Source organism: Suricata suricatta, chromosome 5 (genome assembly GCF_006229205.1).
Source record: "Suricata suricatta isolate VVHF042 chromosome 5, meerkat_22Aug2017_6uvM2_HiC, whole genome shotgun sequence".
Lineage (NCBI taxonomy): Eukaryota > Metazoa > Chordata > Mammalia > Carnivora > Herpestidae > Suricata > Suricata suricatta.
In genome coordinates, this window is record NC_043704.1 from 119,027,283 (window position 1) to 119,040,649 (window position 13,367).

At 35.7% G+C, this 13,367-nt stretch overlaps 1 protein-coding gene across 3 annotated transcripts in view; it reads left to right on the top strand.

Annotated features, from left to right (window-relative positions):
- The first annotated feature begins 8,439 nt into the window (after positions 1–8,439).
- The window catches only part of TFDP2 (transcription factor Dp-2), a 113,204-nt gene continuing 108,276 nt past the window's right edge, over positions 8,440–13,367 (top strand). For all 3 annotated transcript variants that reach the window (XM_029940129.1, XM_029940132.1, XM_029940130.1), the window contains exon 1: positions 8,440–8,527. In XM_029940129.1, the coding sequence (XP_029795989.1) occupies positions 8,513–8,527 (15 nt within the window). In that variant the 5' untranslated portion in view covers positions 8,440–8,512. The remainder of the gene's footprint in view (positions 8,528–13,367) is intronic.

Below are 13,367 nucleotides of genomic sequence, written 5' to 3' on the forward strand. Positions count from 1 at the left end.
GATCATGACCTGAGCTGAAGTCAGACACTTAACCAGCTGAGCCACCCAGGCGCCCCTCTCTTCTCATATTGGATCAGAACTCATCCTAATTACAGTGTGTCCTCATCCTATCTTGATTCCGTCTACAAAGACCCTAATTTCCAAATAAGGTCACAGTCATAGGTATCAGGGATTAGGAATTGAATGTATCTTTTTACGGGGCACAGTTCGACCCATAACACCTATGTAAGGAAAAATTGTAAATATCCCTGAAGGGCATAGGGAGATTTAAATAAATGGAAATATATACTCTGTTCTTAGGTAAGAGGAGTCAACATTTTTAAGATGTGAAACTTCTAAATTAAATTAATTTAGGGAGGATTGACATGATCCAATAAAAACACTGATAATTTTTTTTTCTTGGAATTGGAGATGGATATTGCAAAGGCTAAATCAGGAGGTAGACAAGTAGGGGTCCCTGGTGGCTCATTCCGTTAAATGATTGACTCTTGATTTTGGCTCAGGTCATGTGTGATCTCACAGTTGTGAGATCTGAGACCCATGTTGGGATCCACACTGAACAGGGAGCCTGCTGAGATTCTCTTTCTCTCTCTGCCACCTCCCTTTCAAAATAAGTAAACATTAAAAAAAAGAAGCAGACAAGTAATGATAATCAGATAAACTGAAAAGAACAAAATAAAATTGCAAGTAAATGCCATTTAAAAAATATTTTTATTTTTATTTATTTTTAATTTTTTAATGCTTTTTATTTATTTTTGAGAGACAGAGAGAGACAGTGCGAGCAGGGGAGGGCCAGAGAGAGGGAGATACAGAATCTGAAACAGGCTCCAGACTCTGAGCTGGTTGTCAGCACAGAGCCTGACACGGGGCTCGAACCCACGAACCGTGAGATCTGACCTGAGTTGAAGCCGGATGCTTAACCGACTGAGCCACCCAGGCGCCCCTAAAAAATCTTTTAATAAACACCAATAAACATTCTGTACTGGTGAAACTATGGTGAAACAAGTATTTTTATATACTGCTGGTTCGGGTGCACGTTTTCGCACCTGTGGGGGACAATTTAGCAACATTTCTATCAGTGTATATATCATTAGGTCAAAGAGTTATGTATGTGTAAGGTTATTCACTAAACCATTGCTTATAATAGAGAAGATTGGGAACTCAAATTCCAACAAGACGGAACTGGTTAAATATTATAGGCAGTTGTAAAACGGACTAAGGATATTCTCTTTGTACTGATTTGGCAAGATCTCTATGCTCTATTATTAAGTGTAAAAAAAAAAAGCAAGGTACAGATCTAAATATTTAACTTTTTAAAAATAAATAGGAAAACTAGACTATTTTCATTTTACCTGTATATGCTTTAAAAACCTGGGGCAGATACATAAACTTAAGTACTGAGACTTTTCCATAGAGAGTATAAATGAGGTAGATAGGAAATAGGCAGATGAGGGAACAGCAATGGGAGAACGACATTTCACTGTGTACCTTTCTGTATTTTCTGGCTTTCCTCTCCTTTTTTTTAACCAATGTTAATTTTGTTTTTAAAATAAATACTAAATAAATAAATATTTAATAAATACTGAATAAATAATAAATATTAAATAAGTACAAATTAAAAATTATGTGATAATTATCTTTAAGTGGACGGGAGCTCATGCAAGTAAGACAAATATTTTTGTAATCTGCCATTTTTCCAGAAGTCACTTTCAGATCATTTTAAACTATGTAGTATTTAATTTATATTCTTCAACATTTGTAAATAACAAAACCTTTAATGTCCTAAATATCTCAAAATTAAAATGAAAACTGTTTGGAACTCCTCTTTTCATGATATCATTGAACATGTATATAGTAACATCTCACTTATGTAAACTATTGTATATTTTGGTTCTCTGTGACCTTGGGCAAGTTATTTAAGCTTTCTGACTCAGTTCCCCCCAACCTCCCTGCAGTAAAATAGAGTAACTATTCTGCAGGGTTATTTTGAGGGTTTACATAGTAAATAACTCTTATGATAATGCTAATTATAAAATTGTTCCATTTTCATTTAATATAGATTAGGTACCTATGTAAGTACAATGATATTCCAAATAAGAATTAGAAATTTTACTATTTTCCTCACAGATTGCTCCTTTTTGATTGCCTCCAATTTTGTCTGCTTAGACTCTTGGGTAACTTGAATGTTTGATGCTTGCATATGCAGTTCTTTGTATAGTACTTTGTCTCATATTTTAAAAACTCACCTTGCCTGTTGTGATGGATCAAATTGGGATAAGTCTTAATGTTTGTGTTACTTATTTAAAGCTGTGTTGATCTGGAAATGTGACTTTGCTAAAGAGCTTATGTGCAACAAGTGATTTAGTCCATATTGTCATTGTACATAAGTGAATTAATGGTTTAAAACTTGGCTTGTGATGCTTGATTAAAGAACCTTTCTGTTAGGTCTTTGCAGGATTTTGAAATGAGTTTTTTAAATAAATTTGGGTTATATCTTCTAACATTGCTTCTTTGGTCAGGGTAGACTTTTTTCAATGATTAAGAACTAGTAACAAATGTTATAATTTATGAAAATGTTTGAAACAAAAATATCACGTAGGTTTTACTATTGAAGCACATGTAAGGAACCTGCCATAAACCCAATTTTGTCAGGGGAATAAGGAAGGAATTCTACTTCAGTGAATTTACTTGACAAAATATAATTCTATGTCTGATCTTTCTTTAGTATTAAGCTGCCAGTTGTGAATTATTTTGCTAATGTACTCTAACACTGCCTCACCCATTTGTTCCCTATTACATCTTTTCTATTTGATATAATTGGTTTGACACCTGAAAATCAAGCAAATTTAGTAAGAATTTTTTGTTAATTAAAAGGAAGGCTAAGAGAAGGGTATGAGGAAGTGATTCAACACAGAGGTGGAGAGGTAGTCAGAGACCAGATCAAACATTAAGGATTGAGCCATTAAAATGTGATTACTGTCACCAGATTGTAAATTTAGGAAATTTAAATGTCTATCAGTAGCAGACTAGTGATAATAAATTATGATATAATGATGCAAAGGAATGCTATGTAGCTGTAAAAAAATGAAGTTTACTACATATATACTAAAAAATAAAGAAAATTTCAATTTAGTATTGAAGTTAAAAAAGAGAAAGAACAAAAAAAGGTTAAGATCTGACCCAAAGATATATGACCTGTGTCATATGAAACTTTGAAGGATTTTTTTCATGTAGTAAATTATCCTTTTGTATAGATTTATTGTAACAGTAATTACATATTTTGTTATATTTTGAGTTTCTATTATATCTCAAGTCAGATATAGTATGTAAATTAGCATGGTGATTGAAAACAGTCTGCTGGTCTGAGATACCAGGTGATACTCTGGCATCGCCATTTACACAGTTGGTTAACCCGGCAAGTTACTTCAACTCTCTAAAGCTCAGTTTTGTCATCTTAAAAATGTAATAATATTTACCTGATACAGTTGTGGTATGAATGGTATGAAATCATACTTGTGAAGCATTTAGGAGATATGCTCATCGCCTAAGAAAGAGTTATATACTACCACTTTCTATGAAAATATCTTCTCATTATTAATAACACTTATCGGAAGTTAGAGTGCAGAAAAAGAAACTGAAGGATGTTATGCCAGAAGCTTATTGTAGTTGTCTCTGAGAGGTGGGATCATGGCTAATACTTGTTTCTTTAAATATTTGATTATTGTTTTGTATATTTTCCAGACTTTGAAACATGGGCATGTTTTTAAAATTAGTAGTGTCTTCATTTAAACATGCTGCCTTTGCTGAAATGTTATTTTTCATAGCCTTTTTTCAGCAGTGTTAGAAAGTCTGCATACCCTGATTTAGATGATGTTAGTCATACAAATTTATCCATAATTATTTATTTCTTCTCCTTATTTTGATTAGTGCTGTACCATTTTAAAAGGCTTTGTGGCCAGACCTGCTAAGTGTGATTGGAAAGGAAAAAAGGGTTTGCATTTTTGAGACCATCTGTGGGAGTTGCATTGTCTGAAACTGACAAGAGATCATGGCAGATGGTGAGGTCACAAAGATTGACTTCTTGAGCTTGACATAATGTGTTCATGAAGCTGGAAGAAGAAATCCGACTTATTTTTTAACCAACTGAAGAGTTTACCGACAGGAAAAAGTGTACAGTTGTTGAGCCAGGCTAAAACATAATGCATCAGTGCACATGACTGGTTTATCTTTGAAAATCACCAGTGCCACCAAAGATGGCAGTTTATGGAAACATTCAGTACCACGTTTATTTACTTTCTAGACACTTGGCTTTAATCATATGTTGCAAATAGTTTTTAGATTGGAGGCAATGTTTTTAAAAAAGCAAAAGCTTTAAAAATACTTAGGAATGTATATTTTTATTTATTATTTATTTGCTTTTATAAAAAATTTATTTGAGAGAGACAGAGACAGTGTGAGTGGGGGAAGGGCAGAGAGAGATGGGGACAGAATCCCAACCAGGCTCTGCACTCTCAGCATGGAGCCTGATGCAGGGCTTGAACCCATGAAATCGTGAGGTCATGACCAGAGCTGAAGCCAACGGTCTAACACTTTAACCTGCTGAGCCACCCAGGTGCCCCAGAAATGTATATTTTATTTATTTATTTATCTATTTATTATCATTTAAAAATTTTTATTAGAAATGTGTATTTTTAAATTAAAGGTTATAAGCTCTCACTCAAAGATAGTAGAGCATACGTCCTCATTTTTAATTGAACAAGGCAGATCTCTATCATAATCCTATTTCTTTTATAACATTTTTCTTAATGTAATTTTATATAATTTAAATTACATTTGAAGGTTGAATGCTTGATGTTTCTCTCACCTACAAGGATGTCTTCAGTGCTGAGATGCGTACCTTGCACACAGTATTCAGTGCTTCCTGAATGAATAAATAAATAAATGAGTAAAGTTATTGCCTACTTTTGTTAATTTTAGAAGAGGTTTTCTTAACCACAATTGGACATATTGTTTCCTTTTTAAACTAGATTTATGGTGTGGTATTTTTTACTTTTACTACATGTGAATTATGTATTATGTATTTTGGAAGAGGAAACCTTAATTTGTCATGAGAAAACAGCAAACTATTTTTTCTCTAACGTTGAGGGCTTACACTGTGCTAGACAGTGTATATCTTGACTCATTGAATTAAGTAGATGTACTATTTATTACTATTTTGAAGATGAAGAAATTGAGGTATAGAGGTGTTAATGTAAATTTACTCAAGAAATCCATGCGCTTTGGCTCTGTTTTGAACATTTATCATTTAGGTAACATTTAGAGGTTTTAATTTGTACTTAGTTCTGGTGAGAGTATACACAGGGAACACTAAATAAAATTAAGTTAAAGTTAAGTTAATTAACATGGTTAAGCAGTATTTAATTGGTAGCCAGTTGTAACTGTGTGCTGAAACAGCAACCCTCTGTTAATTTTTTCTTTTAGTTGGTAAATATCACAATGTCACTCAGTATCCCAGCCATTAGTAAATACAATACCATACTGAATACTGAATATTGTAATGAAGCCTAAAGCAGTTCCGGCCACTACAACCATATTCTGGAATGAGGGAATGGGGAGAAGGGGAAAAGGATATTTACTAGTTGAATCTGGTAGCCGAGCCCAATGATGTCTGCTTGTATTTCATTGACCAGAATTATGTCATATGGTCAGCACAAATGAAAGGGAGACTGAGAATGTAGTACTTTAGTTGGGCATATTGCTACCTTCAGCTTCTCATAGGCAACAGTGTCTGCCTTAGACAGATCTAGCAGGTTTCTAAAATTGAACAGGAACTTTGAATGGAAAACCTTCCATGTTTTTTGTTATAAATACATTTAGGGCCGCCTGCGTGGCTCAGTTGGTTAAGTGTCTGACTTTGGCTCAGGTCATCATCTCCTGGTTCATGGGTTCAAGCCAGTGTGAGGCCCTGTGCTGACAGCTGAGAGCCTGGAGCCTGTTTCAAATTCTTTGTCTCCCAGGATTTCTCTCTGCCCCTTCTCTGCTCGCACTCTGTCTCTCTCTCTCAAAAATAACTTAAACATTAAAAAAATTTTTTAAATAAAATTGACTTTTTGTGATTAGGAGTATTCAGTGTTTATGAATAAACAGCAGGGCATTTGGTACATTAACTTGGGGGATCTGATGATTTTCATTTGGACAGATTGTATCTAATTTACTGCTAACATAACCCTGAAAAACTCAGTATACCTGTTTTCAGATGAGGACACTGAAGCTCAAAGTGGTTCAGTGGTTAAGTCACACAGCTAAGTGTCAGAGCTGAATTGAGCCTAAATTTTAAAATATCCATGCTCGGGGTGCCTGGGTGGTTCAGTCAGTTAAGTGTCCGACTCATGATTTCCACTCAGGTCATAATCTCACGGTTTGTGGGATTGAGCCCCATGTCAGGCTCTGTGCTGAGTGTGGGGCCTACTTAGTATTTATTCTCTCTCTTCCTCCCTCTGCCTCTCTCCCCTGTTCTCTTGTGCATGCACTCTCTCTAAAATAAGTAACATTTTAAAAAAGTTAAAAAATAAGGGGCGCCTGGGTGGCTTAGTTGGTTAAGCGTCCGACTTCAGCTCAGGTCATGATCTCACGGTTTGTGGGTTCGAGCCCTGCATTGGGCTCTGTGCTGACAGGCAGCTCAGAGCCTGGAGCCTGTCATCAGATTATTTGTCTCCCTCTCTGACCCTCAAATGCTCATGCTCTCTGCCTCTCTCTCTCTCTCTCAAAAATAAATAAAACATTAAAAAAATAAGAAAAGTGAAAATACTCTTTTTTTTTTTTGCCCACAGTGTCTTACTTGTAGATTCCAATTCTAGTATACGAGACAGACATTTGGAGTCTCTGTTTCTTCAAGCTCCCATTGTTTATGGTCTTTTCCAAATTAAATTTCATTTTTTCCTTTCCCTTCAATGTCTTATTAAAGCTTTAATTTTGAAATAATTGTAATATAAGGGGAAAGTGGCAAAAATAGGGCAAATTACTTCTAAATACCCTGTTTGTAGATTAACCAGTTGCCAACGTTTTGCCACATTTTTTTTTGTCATTCCCACTTTATATATACAGATTATATGGTTTTTTTTTTTTATCATTTGAAAGTTGGTTGCTGCTGTCATACTTCTCCACTTCTAAGTATTTTGGTTTATGTTTTCTAAAAACAAGCACATTCATGTAAAAAACCCCATGGTCCTTTGCTCAGAAGCAGGAAATGGGACACTGAAAACAATTCTATTATCCAGTCTGTAGACTCTTTCAGTTTTTCCATTTGCCCTAATAATGGTATTCATAGCAAGTATGATCCAGAGTTCACTTCAAGATCATACTTGGAGTTTAATTTTTATGTGATTTTTGTCTTTTTAAATCTGGAATGTTTGTCAAGTTTTTTTTCCTTTGATGACACTAACATTTTTTAAAAGTTCACCTGTTATAGAATGACCCTCAGTTTAAATTTGTCTGATATTTCCTCATGATTAAATTCAGATTATGCATTTGGGTGGAAATACCTCAGAAGTGATAATACATCCATCTCAGTGCACTTGTAGAGACCCGTGATGTCGGTTTGTGCCACTGTTGGTGGTTACTTGATAGGTTTGATTACTCTGGCTAAGGGTGTGTGCCAGGTTTCTTCACTGTCAAATTTAAATTAGTAGGTATTTTGTGAGGAGATATTTCAAGACTGTGTAAATATCCTTTTTCTCACCCACTTTCACCCACTAGTTGTAGTATCCAATAATGATCATGTTTACAAATTGGTGATTTTCTTATTATTCTTCATTATTCCTTTATCTTACTAGTTGGTATTGAATTGCAAAGAAGAGTTTTCCCTTCTTCCTCGTTATTTTGTTTAATCTGCTTTTATCACTATGCAGTCCTGGATTGTTACTTTCTTCAAAGAGTTTATAGTCCATCATAATCTGTATAGTTTGGCGCTCAGTTGTTCCAGATTGTCCAGTTGTAGGACCTTTAAGTTGGCTTCTGTATGCTGTATGTATCTCCATCATTTTTTGAGCTCTTCCTTACTGTACAATAAAATGTCCTAGTCATATCTTGCACATCTCCTGCTCCACCTCTGGAATTGGCTATTTTTCCAAGAAGCCAGTAAGCCCTGGTGTTTCTTTCAGTGCATTATCCAAGGCAACATAGTATGATATTTCAAAGCCCATGTTTTATGACGTTTTAGCTGAGTTGGTTGGTCAAATTATTTAACTTCTGTAAGCCCCAATTTTTATCTGGAAAATGAGAGTTAAAATGGTAGATGTCTCCTAGTGTTGTGAAGATTAATTTAAATGATCCAATCAAAGAATAATGCATGTCACATGGTAAGTATAACATAAATATTGCCGATTATTATTGTTATTATGTTAACTGTTCCCTATCTTTTCCCCTTTTAACAGGATGTTCTTTTAAAGAATTATTGAAGACAAAGTTTTTTTTTTAATGGCTTTACAGAATTTTAAATCGAACACAATTTGACATGACGGCAAAAAATGTAAGTATTTGTAAATTTTAAATGTATTCTTAATGTGAGTTGTACTTATTCCTATGCACATTTTCTTCACTATTCTAATTAATCAGGTTCATTTTACTGACATTAATTTATGATTGTTTTTCTTTATGCATAGAATGAGATAGTAAACTTTAATGCTGTTGAATATAGCACTCTACTGGGCACGGTAACATTCTTACAAATTGCTGCCAAATTGTGCCTTCTCAACAATTGCAAAATTGCTAGCTGTAGAAAGTTTCCTACCTCTCTCCTTTTTTGGTACTGTAATAAATTTGTTTTTGTGCTTGCTGGAGACTTTTACTTAGAAAATCATTGTTTTCTTTGGCCCAGTTTTTTCTTGTGGACATAAGAAAATGTGTATTACTGAAATATTGTTCAAAAGAAGTTTGCTGTCCTCCACGAGATGATTCTTGAGGGGACACTAGATTCTTGATGTTTTGGAGAATTTATTCAGTTTGTTTTCTCTGAGATTTTCTGAATTTACTTCCTTTCAAGTTATTTTCTTATTGTTAGGCCGTATCAATAGATTGATTTCCAAGTATGTGAAGGATTGTGCCAGAAAAGAAATACTACAACATACAGGGAAATAACTTATAATTGCTTTACTGTTCCCAGATTATGATGTTGGGAATCTTTGATGTCATGTAACAGAAGCCAGCTTAGGCTACCTTAAAAAGTGAATTTATTATAAAGATACAGGAATGTCTCAAAGAATTTCTGAGTAGGAATTTAGTGGGCCCTCAGAAAGATCTTAGTACAGGAACTTGAAATCTACCAGGAATTGAAGCAGTGTTTAGTTTCCATTTGTTATCTCTGCTACATACTCTTCTCTGTCTCTCTGCAAATCACGCTCCTTAGTTTTCCAGGCAACATCTCAGTATATGTGTTACAGAGCCAGCCTGTTCAGAGAAAGAGAGGTGTGAAGGAAAGGAAGGAGGCAATGTGACAGATCCTGTCTGCCCATGCCCGCTCCAATTCAGAACTCCTTGGAGTGGACCTCTGACACTGCTCAAGTGCAGTATCTATTAGTGTTTTAGTTCATTGTGACCAGGAGAAGCAAGCATTCTATTGTGTGAAAAGGTCTTTTGTAAGCCAGACATATCCATAGTTCCAAGTACTGTCTGTCATACGTCTAAAGAATAACATTTAAAAAAAACCTTAGTTATTTATCACTATTTTATTAACTTTGCTTTTGATGTGCCATAAGTAGCTATTGGTGGATATAGATTTTACTTCATTATTATTTAATTAATTTATTAGGATAAATTATCAGAGGTAGTAGGCTTTAATTGAAGACTGTTATATATTTGTTAAAGTATTGTTGGGGGAAAAGAAACAAAGTTTTAGTCTGTGTATTGGGAATTTTATTATAGAATATTATCTTGATTTTTTTTTTCTCCTTTAGGAAAAAGGGGAGGTAAAAGTTATCCTGGACCACAAGATGATTAACATTCAAATAGCAAGCATATTTTGGCTTAAAATGTGCCTTGAATCAAATATCATCTTCTTAGTCATATGTACAATTTGCTCTATTAAAAGTTGTTTTCCAGGAGCGCCTGGGTGGCTCAGTCAGTTAAGCATCCGACTTAGGCTCAGGTCATGATCTCACGGTTCATGGGTTTGAGCCCTGCATCACGCTCTGTGCTGACAGTTCAGAGCCTGGAGCCTGCTTCGAATTCTGTGTTTCCCTCTCTCTTTGCTCCTCCCATGCTCATGCTCTGTTTCTCTCTGTCTCGATGATAAACAAACAAAAAAAAAGAATGTTGTTTCCCTTAAGTTGCATAAAATATTTGAACCAGTGGTAATTATATTCCCATTATTTTGTTTGTATATTTGGAAGAAATCAGTTAGCAACATTTTTTTTTTTTTTGCTGTGGCATCCTAGGGAGAGAAGGATAAGTGATGAGCTGATGGTCTTTTGATATCTTTGAGTTAAGGACATGGAGAGATCAAGCCTCAGATTACGCTAAGCTGATATATGTGGGAAAGAATTGGAATAGACTGAAAATAACCAAGTTCACTAGCTATTCTGCAATACATATGAACATTTTTGTGGCTTTAATATGTTTTGTCAAGATACAGAAGGGATTATAGTAATTCACAGTGCCACAAACAATTCATTGTCCCTCCCGCCTCCCCCCACCAAGTATGTATACCTGATCCTAGGCTCCTGCCTTCTTTGGGCTTATCATGTAATAAGAGAAGACAATAAATACATATATAATGTCAGATAATGATAAATGTTATGAAGAAAAATAAAACAGGGTAAGAAAAAAGAGTGATCATAGTGAGGGAGAACTCTTTCAACTTAGGTGGTCAGAGAGGTCTCTTCAAGGACATGACATTTAGACAGAAGTGCTCTTGAGTCTCAGTCTAATAAGAAGAAGCCAATCATATGAATATATGGGAAAAGAGCATTCCGGGTAGAGGCCGGAAAAGGTGTGGTTGTTCAAGGAACAGCAAGATGACTGATTTTATATGTAGAACAGACTAAGCAAGGGAGAGTGGTAGGAGATGAAGTCAGAAAGAAAGCAGGGGCCAGATCATATGGAGCCTCAAAGACTGGGGCATCGGGTATGTATTTGAAATGTCAGTAAGAAGCCATTGGAGATTTGGTGGATAGTTGCATGACCTGACTTGCCATTTTAGAAAACTTGTCCTGACTGCTGAGTCAATAGACTAAAGAGGGGCATAGTAGAAACAGGAGACTCATTTGACACTTAACTCAGTAGTTCAGACAACAGAATATGGTGATTTGGGCTGGAGTAGTGATTTTGGAGATGGGAAAAGCGACTGGATCTAGAATGTATTTGAAAGGACAGCCATCAAGAGTTACTGAGTACGATATGGGGAATATATATTAGGATATAGGGAAGATGTTAAAGAAGATTTCTGAGTATTTGGCTTGTGTAACTGGATAAATGGCTATGCTGTTAATTGAGAAAACAAATTTGTGAGGAATTGTGGGATATTTGTGGCAAACTCAAAAATCATTTGGAACATATTAAAGTTGACAGACTAAAAATGTCCAGGTGGAGGACATTTGGCTAGGTAGTTTGATAAATGACTGTCTAGTTAAAGGGAGAGCTTGGGATTAGATATAGAAATTTGGGAGCCATTTCATATTAAATTATTTTAACGCAGTGTTACTACGTGAGATTATATGGAATGTGAGCGGTTAGAGTGTCCATGAGAACGCACGGTCTGAGCACAGCATCTGGGGAGGAGGAGAAACAGCAAAGAGACCCAAAGAATGACCAGAAAGGAAGGAAATAGTGTCATCCTGATGATCTGGAAGCCAAGTGAAGAAAGTGTTTTAAGAAGGAGGGTGTAAAAAAAAAAAAAAAGGAGGGTGTAATCAATTGTCACATGTCATTGAGAAGTAAAATTCTTAGACATGGAAGAGATTGCCCAGGTCTTAAAGAGGCACTAGTAAACATGTACTCAAACATTTACATCCTTATTTTCCATTTCCCAGTTTACATTTCTCTTATGAGAGCAGTTTTTTGTGAAGAATTGTTTTTGCCTTATCCATGCCATAGTAGGTGTCATGATTGCAAATGACAGCAATCTTATTCAAAATAGTTTACCGCAAAAAAATGGAATGTATTGATGCGCATAACTGAAAAGTTTGGAGTACTGTGGCTTCAAGCGTATCTGGATTCAGAAGAGCAGATGGTGATGTCAGGGATCTAATCTCCCTTTTTCCATCTTTTGGCTCTATATGATAGCAGAATATCCTATATTGGCCTTATAATTCTTACCTCAGAAGAAGAGAGGGACCTTTTCTTTTTTAGTATTCATATTTCAGGTTCCATGGAGAAGTTTTGGTTGACCCTGCATGGCTCACATGCTTAAAACAAGTGGAGACAGAAGCAGGCCAGGTCTGGGTCATGGGTCCACTTCTGTTGAAATAACACAATTAAAGCTCACAGATTAACAGCCATACTGGAATGGATTGTGGAATGGATCATTTTGCAAAAAGGAAGTTCTGTAAGCTGGCAAAATATTCATTGTTTCGCAATAAAATTCTTGTCAAGTGGTATCTAGTAGCCACGGATATGCTTCATGACCACAAGTGCAGGTGTGTTCTAACTTAAGCTCCCTCAATATACAATAAAAAATTTGAAAGGTAATTTGATGTGTATTTTGAGCCTTGTTTTTTTTTTAATTTTTTTTAATGTTTTATTTATTTTTGATACAGAGAGAGACAGAGCATGAGAGGGGGAGGGGCAGAGAGAGAAGGAGACACAGAACCGGAAGCAGGCTCCAGGCTCTGAGCTAGCTGTCAGCACAGAGCCTGATGTGGGGTTCGAACCCACGAACGTGAGATCTGACCTGAGCCGAAGTCAGAGGCTTAACCGCCTGAGCCACCCAGGCGCCCCTTCTGAGCCTTGTTAAATAATCTTTTAAAAAATATGTAAGCCATAAGCTGCCTGGGTGGCTCATTTGGTTAAGCACCCGACTTCAGCTCAGGTCCATCATCTCCTGGTTTGAGGTTTGAGCCCCATGTCAAGCTCTGTGTTGACAGCTCAGAGCCTGGAATCTGCTTCAAATTCAATGTCTCCTTCTCTCTTTGCCCCTCCCTAACTCATCCTCTGTCTCTCTCTCTCTCTCTCAAAAATAAATAAAAAACATTTTTAAAAAGGTAAGCGATGATATTCATTACAGAAAAATTAGAAAATACAGATAAGGAAATTAGCTTAGAGATTAGCAGCAGAATTTTGCCTAGGAAGATATCTGGTATACATACTTGTGTGTATATACAAAATATATGTATATAACAATGTCATACTGTTTTGTAACCTACTATTTAGCTTAA